This window comes from Zonotrichia albicollis, chromosome 9, assembly GCF_047830755.1.
Source record: "Zonotrichia albicollis isolate bZonAlb1 chromosome 9, bZonAlb1.hap1, whole genome shotgun sequence".
Taxonomy (NCBI): Eukaryota; Metazoa; Chordata; class Aves; order Passeriformes; family Passerellidae; genus Zonotrichia; species Zonotrichia albicollis.
In genome coordinates, this window is record NC_133827.1 from 37,436,423 (window position 1) to 37,455,707 (window position 19,285).

General features: G+C 40.1%; 1 protein-coding gene across 5 annotated transcripts in view; it reads right to left on the reverse strand.

Moving 5' to 3' along the window:
• The window catches only part of ECT2 (epithelial cell transforming 2), a 28,693-nt gene extending 11,052 nt beyond the window's left edge, over positions 1-17,641 (reverse strand). Inside the window, exons 1-18 of one of the 5 annotated variants that reach the window (XM_005484776.3) lie at positions 17,545-17,641; positions 13,817-13,974; positions 12,742-12,821; positions 12,554-12,646; positions 11,482-11,664; positions 10,348-10,437; positions 9,316-9,423; positions 8,125-8,198; positions 7,874-8,004; positions 7,607-7,722; positions 6,987-7,049; positions 6,395-6,617; positions 4,754-4,890; positions 3,957-4,076; positions 2,884-2,952; positions 1,858-1,968; positions 842-938; positions 72-153 (exon numbers count right to left, since the gene is read on the reverse strand). In XM_005484776.3, the coding sequence (XP_005484833.2) occupies positions 72-153; positions 842-938; positions 1,858-1,968; positions 2,884-2,952; positions 3,957-4,076; positions 4,754-4,890; positions 6,395-6,617; positions 6,987-7,049; positions 7,607-7,722; positions 7,874-8,004; positions 8,125-8,198; positions 9,316-9,423; positions 10,348-10,437; positions 11,482-11,664; positions 12,554-12,646; positions 12,742-12,821; positions 13,817-13,946 (1,907 nt within the window). In that variant the 5' untranslated portion in view covers positions 13,947-13,974; positions 17,545-17,641. Of the gene's footprint in view, positions 1-71; positions 154-841; positions 939-1,857; positions 1,969-2,883; positions 2,953-3,956; positions 4,077-4,753; positions 4,891-6,394; positions 6,618-6,986; positions 7,050-7,606; positions 7,723-7,873; positions 8,005-8,124; positions 8,199-9,315; positions 9,424-10,347; positions 10,438-11,481; positions 11,665-12,553; positions 12,647-12,741; positions 12,822-13,816; positions 13,975-16,311; positions 16,765-17,544 lie in introns of those variants that run through there. The other 4 variants (XM_074547430.1, XM_074547429.1, XM_074547432.1 and 1 more) reach the window with 4 other exon arrangements.
• Positions 17,642-19,285: the final 1,644 nt, after the last annotated feature.

A 19,285-nucleotide genomic window follows, 5' to 3' on the forward strand; every position in this document is an offset into this window, starting at 1 on the left:
ATTTAGGAGGAACAGAGGGATGTAACTGCAGTATGTTTAACAGTATGTTCCATAGAATCAACATGACTTACGTCATCACCTCCTTTAATGATTCAATAGCTCTCTCTAGAGTTATTTTATCTGGGTTCTCTTCTGCTGTATGTTTCTTAATATCTACAATTAAAAAAAAAAAAAGAAATAAAAACTCCATACATATTACAAGAGCCTGAAAAGAAACATGAAAAACTCAGACTTCAATTGAGTTAAGATAAGCTGACTGGAGACATCAGATCTACTCTGGAGTCCAAGTAGCACTGATTAAGTGGGGAACTAGGCTGAACAGAAACTGTTCAGACATCTCATTAAGAAATAAAAACCACACCCTTAAACTATTAAAAAAAATTGAGGTGCAGAGACAAGCACAAAAGTCTTTTTCCACCTGAAGAAAAGGATGATGTGGATTTTTTATTATCTTTATTAACAAAAGCATTATTACAGCAAGTGGTTGATACCAGGTGGAACACATGAAATCGTGAGCCTTGTCAATATGAATTGCTCTCTAGTTTATGTTAGCTTCATTTGAATCTCAATTATATTCTTGTTTGAAGAGACAGAATTGTCAGTGCAAACTGTTCCTCTATCTGTATCCTGCATACAAATGTATGAACAAGTAGAATTTAGACAGAATTTATGCTTTCTTCAGTAGTGGGTCTCACTGACTGCCAGGAGTCATGGTTAACTCACATAATCAGGCTTGGTTTAGATGAGAAAAGCTGTTTCTAATGTTGACAAAAGGTAGACATGAACTTGTGGTTTTAACACTTTCACAGATAAACTAATAAAAATGACATCTCTGGGTTACCATTCAGTAGTAGGGCAACACTGGGCAGCCTTTGCACAGGACGGATAAGGAGCTCAGCGAGGCTTTGGCGGCCACATTCAGGTTTGGCTTGATTTATCTGGGAAAAAGGAAATAATGCTTACTTTTTTTTTTTTTTACACACATACACAAGATCAGAGAAAAATTCCCTTCCTTGAAATTAGCATTGCTATATAAGTGTGAGAATTGTTTACCACAGTCATTAACAGAGCATGTTAAAAACCACATTCCACTCAAAAGAACAGTGATTTATATTCTCAGAATGTCTACTTTTAAAGGGTCCATATCAACCCTTCAGTTCTTGTTCCAGCTGCTAATGTGGAGTGGGACTGGGGATGAGCTGTTCCCTTATTTGTTCCCCATCTTTTAGATATCAATACTTGGATGTAATTCCTAGTTCCTCAGAAAACACAAGCTGAAACTGTCAGTGTTTGACACCTGTCTGTTTTGCTATAGGAGTTAAAGCTGCACTGCACTATTAACAGTACACACATATCTGAAGAGATCAAGAGTCTTAAGACTCATCTTCAGAAAACTTTCTTTGAAGATCATCTTCCTGTTAGATCTCCACTGTTGGGCTTCTATTCATTAGTCACAAGAATGCTGAGAAATCCTACCTCCCTGGAGCTTCACAGCTGCCCAAGGAAAGTTAAAAGCTGTTTCAGAAATACAAGTCTCACAGGGAGGGGACCAACCAAAGCAGCAGCTCCAGTTATCTTCACAGAAAAGAGAAGAGATGTATTTGGGAGGAACTTTTTTCCAGCAACAAATGCATATAATCAAACCACCTTGAAAGCTGTTTAACAGAGAAGGAACTCAGACTTTTTCTGAGAGGGCTTGAGGGATTGAAGTTCAAATCCTTCCTATTTCTGTCTCACCAAGAGGTGTTTGCATTTCTTCAAGCTTTCAAAATTTCATATTCTTCCATCTACTGCATTCAGCAGAACACGGTAACAGTCCCCATGTTCTACTATAGAGTTAGTTCTGCAGACACTTACCTTTAGGAAGGCATGAAACCTTGGTTTCTGCTTTTCACATCTTGTAATCGTCTCCTTGCTCATTTCAAAGAAATTCACAAACGGAGGGTATGTTTTCAACAAGTCTTTTGACTGAAAGAAACAACTGTTAGGGCTCTGCTTTACATATTATGTATCCTTGTACATATGTTCATATGCCCTGAGCCATACAAAGCTGCTCAAAGGCACATTGCAATAAAGAATAATAAAAAATGTGTTGTAAACCCATACGTGTTCTCAGAGCAAGTTAAGACATTTTTGCATGCCAGATGCCCCAGATTGATGCTGCTGATTAAACTCAGGCTGCTCTCAACCAGCATCAAGCAGACATAACAATCTTAAAAGCTGCTGAGCAGCTCAAGTGAGAGGCAGGTTGACACCTAGCAAGAAGCTTTTGGCGAGAATTTTGGAAATTTCAGACAAGTACTTCTGCCAGTGACTGCAATCACCTTTTAAACCACCAGAAGCAACACCTTAGACTGAAAACTTTTGAATGACAAGCACTATTTGTCTCAAAATCATCAGATCAGCAAAATAATCACAAGATACCGAGCACCTATTTATGTTAAAATTCTTTGCAGTCCCAGACTTAGCCTTCCTGCTCTACACAGGACTCCTTATTCACTTCCATGTTTCAAGTCTTGAAGAAAGAACATAAGTTTGTGAAAAGTTATTTTCTTAGTTCTTTACTATTGATCAGAGGCAGCAGATGGCTAAGGGCCTGGGAAGTGGCTTTTAATGTCTGAGTAAAAAGCATGTCTAGCTTTGCAAATTACAGTTCTCAGACTGTAGCTATTTGTAGTTTTAATCCTTCATACCTGTGAATAGACACACACACTAAAACTTGATATGGATTGTATCACTTAACTCAGCTAAAAAGTTTAAATAAAAAAGACAATGATACAAGTTGGAGCTCTTTCTCAGCAGTGCTTGGCTTGTGTTTGCTAGATCTTAGAAGATGTTATGAGGCAAGATAATAGTTGTAAGCATAAAGAAAGAGGAACTTACATATTTGAGAATGATGTCACCAATACTTTTGCTTTCAGTCCAGTTTATCATAAGATCTTCCAGGTCCTCCTGGAATACATGCAGGGATGGGGAAAGAAAACAAGCTGAGCATAAAGTGCATAAAGCCATTAAATGGGATGACTATTTTGCCAAACACACACCATTAGGTGTGGTTTGCTGCTGACAAAACAGGCAATCCTAAAAGCTGTACAATTTCACATTCAGCCTACTGAGGGCTGGTAACAGGAGATGTCTGGCTTACTGAATATGTACATCTAGCTGTAAATCAGTGCAGCTTGGCAGCATGTCAGGACTAGCCAGCTCTGCAGCAAGATGACACTGCTGCATCCAGCACAATACACAACACATCCCAAAGGAATACTCACAAAGGATACACAGAAGACAGTTGAACCAATTCTAATTAAGACTGCACAACTTATCTAGGACTTAAGTCTATAAGACAGGATTGAAATAGAACTAAGATAGATTCCACTTACTTGCTACACCAGGGTGTCAAGGAAAGTGAGACCAAGCCTGTTAAGCCTATATGAGCTTGATAAGGATCAAGCTCAATCACCATCAGATAAGAGGGACAGGAGGGCCCAGCTGAAGGTTCAGGATTCACCTTCAGTGAAAAGGATTTATCACTAATATTGGTTTGTTGCTGCCACTGCTCATATCTTTATAACACCAAAGATGAAGGAAAACACAACAACTACATCAAAGCAACTCTCTGCTGCAAGTGACTTCAATTTGCCACACAGACACACAGCTCTACTTTCATCTCTGTCTCAGTGGGCACACATCAATAGCTGGTGTGATTAACCAGACTGGACCCACTGGTTGGAAAAAAACCAACAAAACCTGTACAAACAAATCACCAAGTTGCAGGTAGCCTGCAAGTCTCTGTACTTGAAAAGCCTACAGAGAAATGCTGCAGGAATAGGCAGATGCCACTATTTGAAAGAGTGTATCAGCACCAGGAAGAGTTTATACCTGTACAACAGACAACTGAAAACACACAGAAAAGTGTTTATGAAAGCTTCCCCTGCAGGGGAGAAGGTGCAGCTTGCCTTGATTTTAGTGTGCACATCAAGAATATCTGGAATGCTGCCAAATATGGTCTTGATCTCTTCCTGTGCAAGGATTGGTCCCCCAAGTTGTCCTTCCTTCTCCAAAGGAACTTGAAACAACTGATGAATTAAGGAAAAAAAAGTTAATGCCCTCCCAGCTGCCAACATTGTGTTGGAAATAGCTATGAAAGCAACAGTATTTTCCGTTTGGATCATAATTTCCTGCAGTCACAATCTTGAGATGTCTCCATTCAGCAGGAGTGGGTTTTGGAGAGTGGTTTGAAGATACAAACACTTAGTTTGATACATCTCTACAGCATAACTCCCTCTCATCTCTTTCTACTCACACACATCTTGGCTCATTCTTTAAGTAGATAATCAGCTGCAATAGAAATAAACTTTCAAGAAATTAAGCTCTTCCTGTAAGTCGTTTGCTATTCTGCTCCTCTTGGGATAACTTAAAAAAAAAGATTTTTTTTCCCTCTGCCATCTCTCTTTATTCACTAATATCTAAAATATTACTCAAGAAGATCTTATTTTCCTGACACTTCCAATTTCCATATATATTGCAATACCACTGCAGATCCCAGATTAGAAATTGTATTTTCCAACCTGAACCTGAGTATTTTTATATGTCAGTAAAATTACATGAGACTGTTTATATTGTCATTTTCCTATGAAGCTTTGATGCACCCAAGCCCTCAAAAGCCTGTAGATCACAGATTGAAAATATTAATCAATATAAACATTGCCTATCTTATTACATTTGACCTGGACTGGCTTTACAGCCATCTTACCTGAATAATTGTTGTCAGAATATCAACATAGTTACTTTCTGTCTGATACAATTCTTTTGCAACCTGCCATCTTGCAGACTGCTTGAGAGGAAGAGGAGTGGAGTTTTTGGAAGGTCTTGCACAGGATTTTGGTGTTTCTGATGAAGAGATATTTCCAAAAGGAAATAGAGCTTTATTACAATAGAGTCCCTAAAAAAAGATCCCCCTCAAAGACAAAAGAAAAAACTTCAGAATTTTTAAGTGAAGATAAGTTTGGGGGTTTTTTTAAAGGCTACATTCTAGAGTTAGCAGGGCTCTTCCAAGAAAATAGCTCTTTGTTAGAGCCTACTTATGGAACAACAGTAATACATTTTTCCTCAAAATTAGATGGAAACTAATAAGGCATTTATGGGCAGGTCAATGACTTGACCCTATTATTAGTTCCTTATTTAGCAGGAAGCAAGGATTAGGTACTGAACATTACTTATTTATACACTAGTACAAAGGTGCTTTTCTACTTCCACTTCGTCATGTAAACAATTATCTCTCAGCTGCCTGCCATCTTTGCATTAAGTGTGTAGCTCAAAACCATTTACTAAAATCAGCCCTTGCACATACCACTTACAGTTCATCCCACTGAGGAAAGGAGAAAGGCTCAAAAAAGTAATTTCTCTTAAAGCTAAAGCCAAGGTGGACCTGGAGCAATTAATGAGTTTTAAATATTTGCTCATGTCTTGGATCTTAGAGACCTATGTCTTTTTTTTAAATCAAAGCTCACTACTGCCATAGTTAACAATGAAATAAGTACCTTACCAGTTGTTTCCAAAACAGCAAGTTTTGAGACTGACTGCTGCTGTTGGATTAGAAGAAAATTCCCTACCATGGGTAACAAGAGCACTAGTATTACCTAAGAAGGCTGATCTTCCCTGAATTCCTTCTGAATTATCACTTACAGGTTGTGCCTCTTTGGGAGCTCTTATGTGATTTGAGTTTGCCTTTTTGAAGCAGTAGCAGCTCCAGATAACTCCTCTATGACCTGTTAAAAATCACTTGTGGTATCAGCTTTTAACTAACCCAAAATTTTGCAGTTCCTCTCTTCACAAGCACCACGTGCAGATATTTAAAACTCTGTCCATTCACTCAAAACCAATTGCTGATTTATATTCTTGTGAAGTTTTAGACATGACAGTTTGCTGGCACAAATAGTGTAGCCTCAACAGAACATTTCAAAGACCTAGGAGTGGGCCCTGCAGGAATTTTCCCTTTAACTCCTCTAGAAAAGAATCTTCATCCTCTTTCTTCTAAGTATCCTATGGAGAGTATTTTAGATGATTTACTGTTGACTATGCTGCTAATTTGCTACAGACTTCCAGCAGAGTATTTCAAGCATTGTGGATTAACACTCAACTGTATCCCTATTTATCACCTCCATATCTATTCCTTCAGATATGAACACGCTTACTGTGATGACAAGAGGCAGCTTGGCCTGTGTCTGAACTCTTCAGTCCAACTTTTTCCTCCCCACTTTGAAAAAGGAAAAGCCTGGAATTACATTGCAAATCTGTAGCAGAACCTGTAGGATTTCCCTACCACCACCATTTCCACTTTCACACAAGAGCTGCTAACCACTAAGTGTGGCTGAATGGAAGGTTTTAGCTCTACCTCCATTGGCAGTGCTTGACTCTGGAGTGTTGGAAATATCCAGCAAGGAGCCAATGGAGAGGGAGTGCTCAGCTGAGGGGCGTTTCCGAGGAGGGAAGGGGGACAGGTCTGTTTCCCTGGTCAGCTGGGCCAGAGTCTCTTTCAAGCGTCGCCGTTTGCGGTTGCTGTTGGGCGTGCTCAGGGACAGCAGCGACACCGACTTCTTGAAATCAGGACTCTCTGACTGCAGGGAAAGAAAATTTCAGTCAGGGCTTTATCCTCTGTGTCCACTTCAACTCAGTGCAAAGACTCACAGAGACAACACACAGCACAGCAGGAAACTTCTGAGGACAGCCGAGGCAAAACGGGTGAAGTTTTTTGTTTCCCTTTCTAAAATAAAAGCCACCAAGTTTTGTTTGACTAAAAGTACAACTTGGAGAAGCAGAAAAAAAGTTTCTATTCCAAATTAGTACTCTGTGTATAAAATTTGTAATGGATTACCTGGAACTTAAATGCTGCTTTAAAACATCTGATCTCTGGCCCCACACACACTAGGTTACATGCTGATTTTACCACCTAAACACGCTGTGCATTGTGTGAGTGTTCAACATACCTTCTCAAATAAATACATGGATTCTCCAGCTCTGGCATCCATTTGAATGCTTCCCCAAAACCACTAAAGGAAAAAAGAAAACACATATTATGAATGCATTACCAAAGAGATTCACCCAAAGTTAAAAATGTTCAAAATAACCTATAATAGTTACACAGTTGGCAAGTGTGGTGGTGTTTTCAGGGGTTTTAGGATGAGGGAAGAGACAAGAATGTTGGTTTTATGTTTCAGAAGGCTTGATTTATTATTTTATGATATATATTATATTAAAACAATACTAAAAGAATAGAAGAAAGGATTTTATTAGAAGGTAAGATAAGAATAGAAAAGGTATGATAAAGGTTTGTGACTGAGACAGTCTGGGCAGCTGGACTGTGATTGGCTATAAATTAGAAACAACTACATGAGACTAATCACAAATCTACTTGTTGCATTCTATAGCAGCAGATAAACCATGATTACATTTTGTTCTTGAGGCTTCTCAGCTTCTCAGGAGAAAAAATCTTAAGGAAAGGTTTTTTCAGAAAATATCATGGCTACAGGCAAGGAAGATATTTTTTTCAGAATAAGAACACACAGTTCTACATAGCACCATTCTCTCATGAATTTTCAGCACTAACCTCTTGCTTCACAACATAAAGTTTTTTTAAAGGTTCAAATGGAAGATCTTTTACTGTACTTTCTTCAACCACCAAGTGTGTACACCTTTCATCACCAACTGGTAAATAATGTCCTCCTAGATTAAAAAAAAAAAAAAAAAAAAAGAAAAAGCAAATAAGCAGGAAAGAAGATTCTTGTTAAAAATTAGTATCTCACTTAACAGTTCTGTGGCACCCATCATCATAAACTCTATCCCATTCTTCCCAGAGGTTTTCATAAACAATCACCTTGCATTTCTGTCATTTCTTCCATATTAGCTTTCTCATCATCAGAGAATCCCAGGAAACTTAGCAAGCAATCCTGAAAGGGAGGAACCTTGAACTGGTTTCTAAAATCATCATCAGCTGCACAGAAATCACTGAAAGAAAGAAGATGCACAAAAAAGTCACTTAAGTGACTCAAGTCAATATTTAAGCAGAAGCTCACATTTCAGGTGAACAGGATGCAAAGTGAAGGCTGAAGGAAAATAAACACCTACATTTCATTCCTTTTCTCCCATGCCTTATAAATCCACTCTGCTTTCACGATAGGAATACCAAGACTTACAGCAATCTACAAAACAGGAAAAGCATAAGTTGCACCAAATAGTTCCATTGAAATCTTTCTCACATCAAGAAAAATTTGTAACCTTCCTTTTACTTTTTAAGACAGATACTGCAAAAAGTGCATATATTCCTTCAAAAGCCATATTCAACTGCAGCTCCCCAGAGTTAGAACATATGAATTCAGTGACTAGGAAATCAGATCAATAGCTATTTTGACATTTCCTCAAAAGTGCATCATTTTGTTAGTCTGATATCCTTCATCACTCACAAAAACACAAAATCAAATCTCTGTTCCAGCAGAATATGGGATCTTTTTTCTGCTTTTGATACTTTGTATGAAGAAAAATACCCCATCCTGCTTTTATCAAAGAGAAAGTGACTATTTGAAAGGTAACTGCCATGCTTGAGAGATTGTACAGTTTTCCTACATTTTCTCCTTTGATTTGGCAGAAAGGAGTGTTTGAACAGAAAGTAGGACTTCTCTTCCAACTGCAAGATTATAAAGACAAACAAGGAAAAAAGAAAAGCAACATCCTTCCAACAATTCAAAGCAGGGAGAGTCAAGAGGCATAGACATTGCTACATCATAATTAAATAGTACAAAAAACTATAACCTGTTATTTACTTCTAAACTGAAGATAAGGGTCCCAAGTGATTCCCTTTTAGAATCAGAAAGAAAAAGCACACTCATGTCTATTTATGGATAAAGATATATTTGAATCCTCACCCATAACCCAAATAACAAATTTTAAATAATTTGTAGAAGACATGCACCAATTAAGGAATGGAGTTTTTTTACAAGTTGCCTCAAAGTTTATTGTTTGGATAGACAGAAGCATGCATTTGTTCATCACTATCTTTACTACTGGTAGCATCAATATTTAACCATTTTGGATCTTGTTATTTACTGTACTTGTCTGTTTCAAATTTATGTTATTTAGATCTCCCACAGAGACACAAACATGCAAAAGCTGAACACCAGACTGAGATGAATTCACCTTCACAAGTTATTGCTGTTAGTACAGGAAAAAGCAGCAGCTTCTGAGCTGAAGTATAAAGAACAAACAGTCTACAAAAGCCAAATTCCAAAGATTGCTATGAAACACCAACTCAAGCTTACATACTCTGAATTTGTCTCCATGTGTTGAGTTTGCCACCAGATGAGTAACTTTTGAGCTGAAGTCCCTTCTAATAATTCCACCCATGTGATGAACCAAGGTCACAAGCTTAACCTGAAAAATAAAGATGAAAAGTTTTCAGTATCTTTTGAAGAGCGAGTTCAGTACAAAAGTGATTTACAAAGCAAGTTACAGAAGGTTACATTAAAGGCCTAGAAATAGAAATACTCTGATCTGTTCTTAAAACAACTTGTTCACATCGACAGAAGATTCAGCTTATACATCAAAAGAGCTATTAAGATTTATTTTTATTTCAACATTTAACACAGCCTTGCTGTGTAGCCTAAGACTATCCAAGCCACCAGTACTGTCATGATCATCACACATAATGCCTTCACCTCTCCCCACATGTTAGATTTGACATTTTCCTTGCTGATTTAGTCAATTTAGATCAAACCTAACTAACCCCAACACCAGGCAAAGGCTTTTGGTTTGGGTTTGGTTTTTTTCAGATGAAGATGTGGAGCCATATTGTTGATTCCCAGGTGTCCAGTAGGGAAATTAGATGGCAACTGCCTACTGAAATGGAAAAGCCATGTGCTAGAGTATCAAACAAAGAGTAAGTCCTGATAGCACAATATCATGACAAGATCACATGCCTGAAAATGCTCTGAACAGAGCTACAAAGATTTACTTGCTTATTCTACTACCTGTACAAAAAAAACCAGGACACCACTGGGTAAACATCTTATCTGAAGCCTCAACCTACAGACCCTTAAGCTCTATTGAATTAGAGCAGCTTAATGTCATTCAACAAAAAAGTGACCAAAAATGACAGACAAAATGACTTGAACAAAGTTTTGTTCCCATCCTCAAATATCACTGCCTCTGGACTTGCAAAAAACCAAAAGAACAAACAATTCCCATACAAGCCTGAGTCATGGTTAAACCCTATCACCCTGGGTGATAGAACAGAAGAGTATCTTGAAAATATCCTTTACATGGTTTTACCAATCCAAAGAAGAATATGTTACTTACTAATTCATCTTTCTTTCTGAATCCTGTAAAGCACAGTACCAAGTTCAACATACTTGCACAGTACAGTGGACGGCAGGAGAAAGGTAAAGGCTGAAAACAAGAGGAAAGCTCGTGAGTCAACAGCATGCTGCAGCCATTAAAGTTTTCACATTACCTTTAATACACTGCTGTTATTTCTAGTATTAAAAATGCATCAGACACTAGTCCAGGTCTGTGTATTCAATTATACCTTAGCTCCAGGCCTGCTGATAAAGTAACTAGAGCATCCCCAAGTTCTAGAGGTAGCACTCCATCCTTTTATTTCCTCCCCAATCCATCTGCTCCACATTATGACTTTGGACATATAAAGTGATTACTGGAGAATCATTTGTATGCTGCCTTTCTCAATGGCACAATCCCAACTGGTGATCTTGGATGTCACAGACATCTTTTGTGAAAAATCCTTCCTTTAGGATTTTTCCTTCTTCTGGGAAGCTGAGGCCCCAGAGAAAGAATGTAAACAATGGTTATCTGCTGATGTGGAATGCAACAGGTGCACCTGTGATTGGCCTATGTTGCAAGTTTACAATTAAGGGCCAATTAAAGACCAAGCTCTCAGGGACAGAATCAGAGAGCTCCTTTGTTTATTCATTCCTATTCTATTCTTAGGATAGATTCAGCTTATACATCAAAAGAGCTATTAAGATTTATTTTTATATCAACATTTAAAACAGCCTTGCTGTGTAGCCTAAGACTATCCAAGCCACCAGTACTCTCATGATGATCACACATAATGCCTTCACCTTTTCCCACATGTTAGATTTGACATTTTCTTTTCTCTCTCTATTCCTTTTAGTATAGTCTTAATGTAACTTATATCATAAAATAATAAATCCAGCCTTCTGATCATCAAGTCAAGATTCTCATCTCTCTCTTCACCCCATAGAACCCTTGCAAGCCCAGCAACACTTGGAGCCTTACCCCATCTGCCTGCACTCTCACTACATGCAATATTCTAACACAGCACCAGAAACTTGCTTTTCTTGAAATTCTCTAGGAATGTTTATAACTGGAAGAGCAAAGGGATTTTACTGTGAACTCTTAGAACTCTGCAGTGGGGAGCTAACTCATGTGATTTCAGCAGGAAGCACCCACCTCTCCTTTCTGTGCACAGTGCAGCACCACCGGCGGCCCGATGACTCTGCAGTCTGCCTTGCAGAGGTTGCTGAAGATGGGAGCTTGGAAGTCTGACACAACGAAGATTGTCTCAAATTCAGGGGAATCAGAATCTCCAAGCTCTTCTATTGTGTCTGTCTTTATGTAGGGCATTTTAATTTCCTTGATGCACAGGGGTGAAAGGGAAAGCATTACTCAGGTAACATACTTGCACAAGTGTAAAATTCAACTGATGTTTATTTTGGACCATTAGGAAAATGTGTGATTCAGATATTTCAGAGAGTTAGGATTTGTGAAAGCTGAATGCAATGCACTGTTCTCTAGCATAAGTAAAGCATGCAGCAGTTCATAGCTATAAGACTGAATGTCAAAGTAATTTCTCTTTTGAAGAATCAGAATTCTGGTTGCTTAAGCAGTTTATGTATCAGTTCACACCAATAATGTAGCACTGGAAGGAGCTAGATAGAAAAAGTACCCTAAGCTCAAAAGATAAATGAAATTTCAGACTGTCAGAACAGCTTAGGGTACTGTGGGATGCTACAAAAAAGCAGCAACAGCAAGCTCCATGCTACAGAGCAGAAATAGGTTTTGTTCATTGCTTGATATTTTTAAGTGGTTAAAAAAATTGTCCATTCTATTTTCAAACACTCGTTCCAAACTTTATCTCTTACGTCTTTCACATCAAGAAATGGAAAAGCATTTCTTGCACTTCAGTTTGAATGCAGCTTTCAATTGAAAGAGAAGTCCGTTGACAATTACAAAGCCAGTTCATAGCACAAACTTATGTGTGACTGAACACAAGCATGCAGTTGGATTATCCCCATGGATATTCTGATGCCCCTGTTAGAAAACACCACTAGAAAAGAGATACAAGTGTTACTCCATATTGTAAAAGAAGTGCTAATTTGATGAGCTGTGACACCATCAGAACCATTAGCATATATTATGACCATTATGCCCAATTAATCCAAATTAAAGCCTGTGCACATTTCAGTCCCAGTGAAGTGTAACATGCTGCATGCAATTACATGTGCTGAATTGCATGACATACCATATGAATAATACTTTTTATTAGTTTTTCTTCTGATTTATCAGGGCTACTTTCCTTTATCTTTATAACAGGTACTTCCATTATCTTAATGGTCTGTGGAAGAGGAGAACTTTAGTACAGAAGCAAATTGGTTACTGCAAGTCCGAAGGCATAACCTTCAGTGACTGTTTTATCTCAGGCCCACATACCTCCAAGGCTTTCTGAAGCTCCTCACGTTTCCCTGCTTCCTGAACCAAAACCACTCTTGTTTCTATTTGAGGCATTTCTTCTGCTCAGAGAGAAGCAAGGATAATATTTGTATTTTAGCAGAAAAATCTAGGTTATGTCTAAATCAAGCAATAATGTACACAAGAATACAGGCAGAGTAATCTTTCAAAATTCCTTATCAGGAACAATCCTGAAAATAAATGTTATTTTAAGAAGAGTGTCCTTTAATTAAGGCATACCAAATTGACTTTGAGCCCAAACTTTCAAGTATGAAGTGAAACAAGAATCTGCAATTCATGACCAGTCAAAACAAAAACGTAAATCAAGGGGTAAGGAGGAGGAAAGACAACAAGCAAATGAAAATCCCCCAAAAGTACAGGCTTAATGCTTCTAGCAGAATTAGATACCAAGATCTGCTGGAAAATAGACAGCTGGTATCTTTTCTAGTTTCTGTGTTCCTGGCTGACAAGGTTCATTACTTTCTTGGTAACTGAGCCGTTACCAGGAATATCAGAACTGAAAGTAGATGCCTTGTTCTTTTTTTCCTTGCATTAATAAACCTTCAAAATATTAGGAGGAAGAACAAGTGTTGCCTCCATGTCATTTACATAACAGACCACCAGCAGATTTTGGCTAGTACCTTGGAGGGAAACATTGGTGGTTTTTTTTAATTTCAAGATTTGTTATTGAATTAATCTTGGGTTTAAGACTATTAATCTCTCCACATCTCTACCTTGTAATCTGTCCACCTGTACATAACAGAGCAGCTGCAGTTTCCAAACACTGATGTCAAAATGTCACCTGCAGTGATTTATTCCACAGAAGAGACATCAAATGGAACTGACAGCTTTCTGTACAACAGCCACAAAATTCATTCAATTTGGGCTGTAACTCCAAATGTTCTTAATGAAAGGATTCCAGATCAACACCCTTTTCCCTACTCTTTGTACATTCTGGAGCTCAAAGTACTTTTGGATTTTCAAAACTACTAAATACCAACAAAGTAATCAGTCATTGCACAAACCAAGCAGTCTTAAAATAAACTTCCCCCCTTACCTTCAACATCCAGAACAGTTGCACGGAATACATTCTCTTTGGAGGTTTCTATCATTTTTGACTCAAGAACAGAAGAATCAGCCAAGAGGCTCCTCCCAGTTTCAGACACCAGAGTACTGCTGTCAGCCATGATTATGCTTTGTTTCTTTCTTCAACGGCTGCAAGGTGCAGGGGAGAAATTCAGTTACAGGTGCAAAAAGCTCATTCATGAGTCCTATGACCAAGGCTGTCAGAAGTGACTTCAGAAAACAAAACATTTGGGCTCTTACTGAACTCCCACTCACACTGATAGAGCATCAAGAGTAACACAACTGATAGAAAAGACTGACAACAAAGCTGTTACAGAAATGGTTCTGTAATTCATCTGCACAGAGGGAACTGCAGCTCTGAGCATAGGCAAGCATGAACTCAAGTGCTCATTTAAAAAAGCTGAACCACAAAGCACCAAACTAAAAGCACTTGTTTCTTTCAGTGACAAACTATTTACAAGCTACAGCTGAGACTAAAATTAGCATTGTTGATTTGAAACATCAGCAGAAGAATTAGGGTGAGCAGAGCATCTTGCTAAAATGTGATTTCTCAGGTGAACTGGCTAGAGATACTGTGGTTAGAAATGAGCACCCAGAGAGCAGAGCCAGGACTATTTACTCTTAAAATAATTAAAAAAGCTTGAGAGTCTCTGCAAAGCTGATATGCACATACATGTCCAGCTGTATGGTCCTGAATTAACTATGACAGAGTAGAAGCAGCCTTCCATCCTCAGTAAAGAGGCCTTTTCTCCTCTCCTCTCAAACACCCTGATCTGTGCTCTCCCTGCCCATCAGCCTTGTCACCTACTGCAAAGGCAGAACCCTCAACTCTCTCATTTCCTGGGAGCCACCTCCCCAAATCCTGCAGCACAAAGGTTGTTCTCAGACACGTGCCCAACACACAGCCCATTCTGTGCCACACAGGAGGCAGGCAGGTGAGTTCCTGTGACTCATCACACACCCAAGTTCCAGTGTTTGCACAGTGAGATCAGGAGTTACCCAGAGCAGCAGCTACAGCTGAGCTGCTGTTGGATAATAACCCTTTGTAGCACTTGAACTGGAATTGTTCTGTGACTGCATGTGCCCTTTGAAAACAGCAGCTACACAAATACTGCACTAGAGCATTGTCTGAAAGAGGACTCTTGCGGCAGTAAAACCCCTAGAGAACAGCACATGCTATTTCCCAGATTGGGTAATGACCATCCCATTCCACAGCAAAGTCAGAAGACAAAAAGCAATGGGCACTTTGGCATAGCAGCAATGCAGAAAGGACTGGGACTCATGGAAGGGATTCAAATCCTCACAATACACCAGTTCCTAATGCAGTGATGAGCAATAATCAACACCACAAATCTATCATTATTCTAGACATATTCAACTCCCAGATTTGCCACCTGAGTTTCAGTTTTCAGGTCACACACAGCTGTGCAGATCCATGGAGCTGAATTTCCTACACTTGTGTCTGTCACCCTCCTCGTTTTTCTCAGAGCAAGAAGAGAGAGTGACCTCAATCCTGAAAAGTCTTTGGGGAATCTCCTGACCAGAAAGTTACAATGTCACCACCAGGATCTGTAACACAGTTACCAACTTCTTTGGCAGAGGTGGACGGAAGTATAACCTTGGCAGATTCAAACCAGATCGCTAATAATGATTACCACAAGGACAATTACAATGTAAATTCAGAGGAAAACAAGCCCTCCAGTTAGAGGCATAACTAAACTTAAATCCTAGAGATTATTTCCTAGAAGTCTGAGACATCAGTACAGTTATTATTACACCAAGTAAAATGTACAGGAACTCACAAAGAACTTCCTTGCATATTTGAAGAACCCTAGACTTTGGTCTGGGCATTGATTTTCTTTATGGATTTTTATAATTTATTTATTTCTGAGGTTCCATCCTGGGTGTGTCTAAAAATATTCCTTGTTTCAATAACCATATAATAATAGCAATATTTGTCACTAAACCTACAGACTGAAAGTGCCAGGATGCAGAGAACAAACAGCACATACAGACAAGAACACAACAGTTTTCCCTCACATAAAGCGCAAAAAGTCAGAACACCATCACTACAGGCTCCAGGCAGAGCCAAGACCCCCACAGCATCACACTCAGAAATGACCTCCCAATGATTTGTGGAAAGCCTGAAGGACACAAACCAAAATAAGTTTGGTAAAGCAAGGAAAGGACAGTAAACACCTCCCACGCTTCCATGTCCCTCCCGAGGAACCACGCAGGAGGGTTCCCGAGCGCTCTGCAGGGAGGTGGCCCAGGCCAGGCCGAGGGGCCGCCGCCTCTCGAGCCAGCAGGTGCCGCCGGGCCCGGGGCTCCGCCCTGCCCAAGGAGCGCGGCCGAGGGCCTGAGGAGCCCCGGGGCAGCGCTGGACCCGGAGCCCCCACAGGAGCCCGACACACCGGCCCCGCTCCGGGCGAGCCGCCCGCACCCCCAGCCCCGGTGCCCCCTCACCGCCGGCGCCGCCCGCCGCCATCCGCCATCAGCGGCCGCCGCCAATTCAAAAAGCGAGCCGCCGCACTTACGCCGCCGCCCATTGGCTGCCGGCCCCACCGCCCCGCTGTAAGCCGCCCCCTCATTCGCCACGGCCGCGAGATGCCCCGCCCACTTGCCCTTCCTTTTCGGCAGCGCTGCGCCTATGTCCCTTTTGGATTGGTCGCTGCATCTGCCACTCAGGCGGAGCGCGCTGCCATTGGCTGTGAGATATTTCCTGGGCAGACGCACAGCGCTTGTTGCGGTAGAGCGCAGGTTGCTGAGTGGGCGGGGGGGACGAGCTCTGCGCTGATTGGCTGCAGGGAGAGGCAAGCTCTGCGCTGATTGGCTTCCGCGGGGTTTGAACTCTCGCAACGGCCGCGCCCAGAGACCCGGATGGAGCGGGCGGGGCTGGAGAGGCGCTGCCCTCATGGCCGCTAGTCCAGCCGCCCTCCACACCAACCCAGGGGACCTGGGGAAAGTCGCTGTGGTCACAACAAAAACATTAATGCTGCTAATAAAAAATAAAATAAAAACGGTGTGCATCTCTTGTAGTGAGTTTCAGAATCATCAGTTCGTAGGAAACAGGAGCTACTGGGTAAATACGACTGGTCAAGGTGAAAATCAACCAGCTGACTCCACAGCAGCAGCCCCGAAATAAATTATGCCAAATGTTTAAATTGTCCTTTTATTTTTAATTTTCCCTGATACTAAAGCTTACTGGTATGGAAAGGGATTCTTAGGGGCTCAGTATCCTGGAACCTGATTTAGCACAATGTTTCACTGCAAATGTCAACAAACTCCCAATGTAAATACAATAAAAGATACATTTTGTATTTCTAGAATGTTCTGTTATCTGCCAAACTGAGTTCTTAGATCATCCAATTTTTTTTCAGTTCAGGCTTTTTCATTATTGATCCAGCAGCTGCAAAAGCCCATTGACTTTTTATGGTTTGAAAGAAAAACAAAATAGGAAAAGCATAGGAAAATGATAATGGGTGTTGTTTACATGGATATAGATTTGCTGATGAGGTACACAGAAATTAGGACTATTTTCCTGAGGAAAAGATTTCAGAATAACAGCCTGGAAAACAAGAAGGTCACTTCAATGTTGACACTTGTGTCCAATTGTTACAGAATTACACAAGCCCTACAATTACTTTATTTCACATTGACTCATTTCAATGATAACTTACATTCAAAATCCACTCTTACCTGAGGTCCTTTTGTCACCTTCGAGTACCCCCTTGGGCCATCATTTTGCAGCTCCAGGCCAACTTTCATTGGATTTTCCACTGCGCACTCTTAAATAAAAGTCCTTTTCAGCCTTTCCTGGAACCAGGGTTCTCCTAGGTTTGCAACAAGTTCTGCAGTACAGGAGTCAATAGTACTTGTTTCTGGAAAAGATACTGGTGTTTGCACATTAATTTTCATTTAACATCAACATCTTAAAAAACATAAATAAAGTGTGTATAAAATGTGCTTGCAAAGACAGGAGAACCATATTTACTTGGATAAGGGATTAAGAGGTAATAAGATGCATCAGTTCTCAGATAAAGGTTTAAAAGATAATATAATCAATACCCAAATATTCAGTACATAAATAGAGGATTCCCTGTGCATTTGGGAGGGACTTGTACTAGCCATTTTTACAATATACTTGAAAATCCAGAATTACAAACTGATAAAGCAGTTTGGTTATTCTGGTGAACCTGGATTCCCAGGAACAGAACGCAGACAAATTTTAGGTATTAATCACTTAAAAAACATAGCTAAATTGTGGGATTTTTTTAAAGTGCTCTTATCGTCTCTAAAGATTAATACAGGACTGATGACAAAATAATTACTATTCCTCAGCTGTCTGACATTTAAACATCAAAGTGCTTTTCTTATAAAAAGCTCTGAAATAGAAACACCCATTATTTTGTGTTCTGTAAAATGTAACATGCAGCTGAAACCTGCCCTTCCAGTTAAGTAGGCATCAGTAACCCAGGAGCATAACATTTATTTTATAGTTAAATACCTTCTTCAAGCAGTGTCACCCACAGGGAGAAAGTTTCAGGAGATTAAATCATTAAATAAATCCTGACAAGCTGCCTGGGTGAGAGCAGGGATCTCATAGCTGTGGCAAAGGACAAGGAGGCCACACTGGAAAAGCTGATGGAACCCCAAGGAGACCTTGGTGCCCCCTTGGTGCCCTGTGTTTTCCCAGGAGTTTGGGGTCCAGCACCTCTTCCTTGGCTTCAGGGTGTGAGTTTACATAGGTAAACTGCTCGCCCTGACATGTCCTGCATGCATCCTGGGGTTTCATTTCTCTCTTTTACATTTTTTAAACAAAGGGATCTTTCTCAAACCAGAGTGGTTTGTTGTTGGTTTGTTGGTTTGGGTTTTTTTCTTCAATCAACTGAATTTTTTTTCAGTCAACTGAGCCATTGATTCAGTTTAGCCAGAGCAGCAGTTTTCAAAATATGAGGAAGGAGAGAGATCAAGCACCAGGTGTGTGTGTGGGGGGGGGCATGGGAGCATGAGAAACCTCAGAAAAATCCCATCCAACCTTTTTATCCCTACTTTGAGGAGATAAGAAGCTGAGAGAGGGGCTCAGTTTTGACAGAGGTTTGGGAACAGTGAGTTTTGTTGAAGAGATGGGTACCAATTATTACAGTCAGGATGCTGGGTGTGGGATTTAGGGGCAGGGGCAGGGAAAGCAAAGGAACCAGGGTATGCAGAGCAAGGGAGGCAGGGGAGCAGGGCACAAGGTGAAGCAGGCACATTGTGAAAACAAAACAATACAGAAAGGCACAACTTTGTATAAAAATCTGGAGACCTCAGGGACTAACCCTGGTCTGCTTTCTTGGCAAAGCTTGTTTCTTCCCTTCTGTAGTCTACCCAAATGGACTGTGAAAACCACAGAAAATCCATCTGCTGCTGTTATTAGAAAAGGTTAAAGATGCTTGAG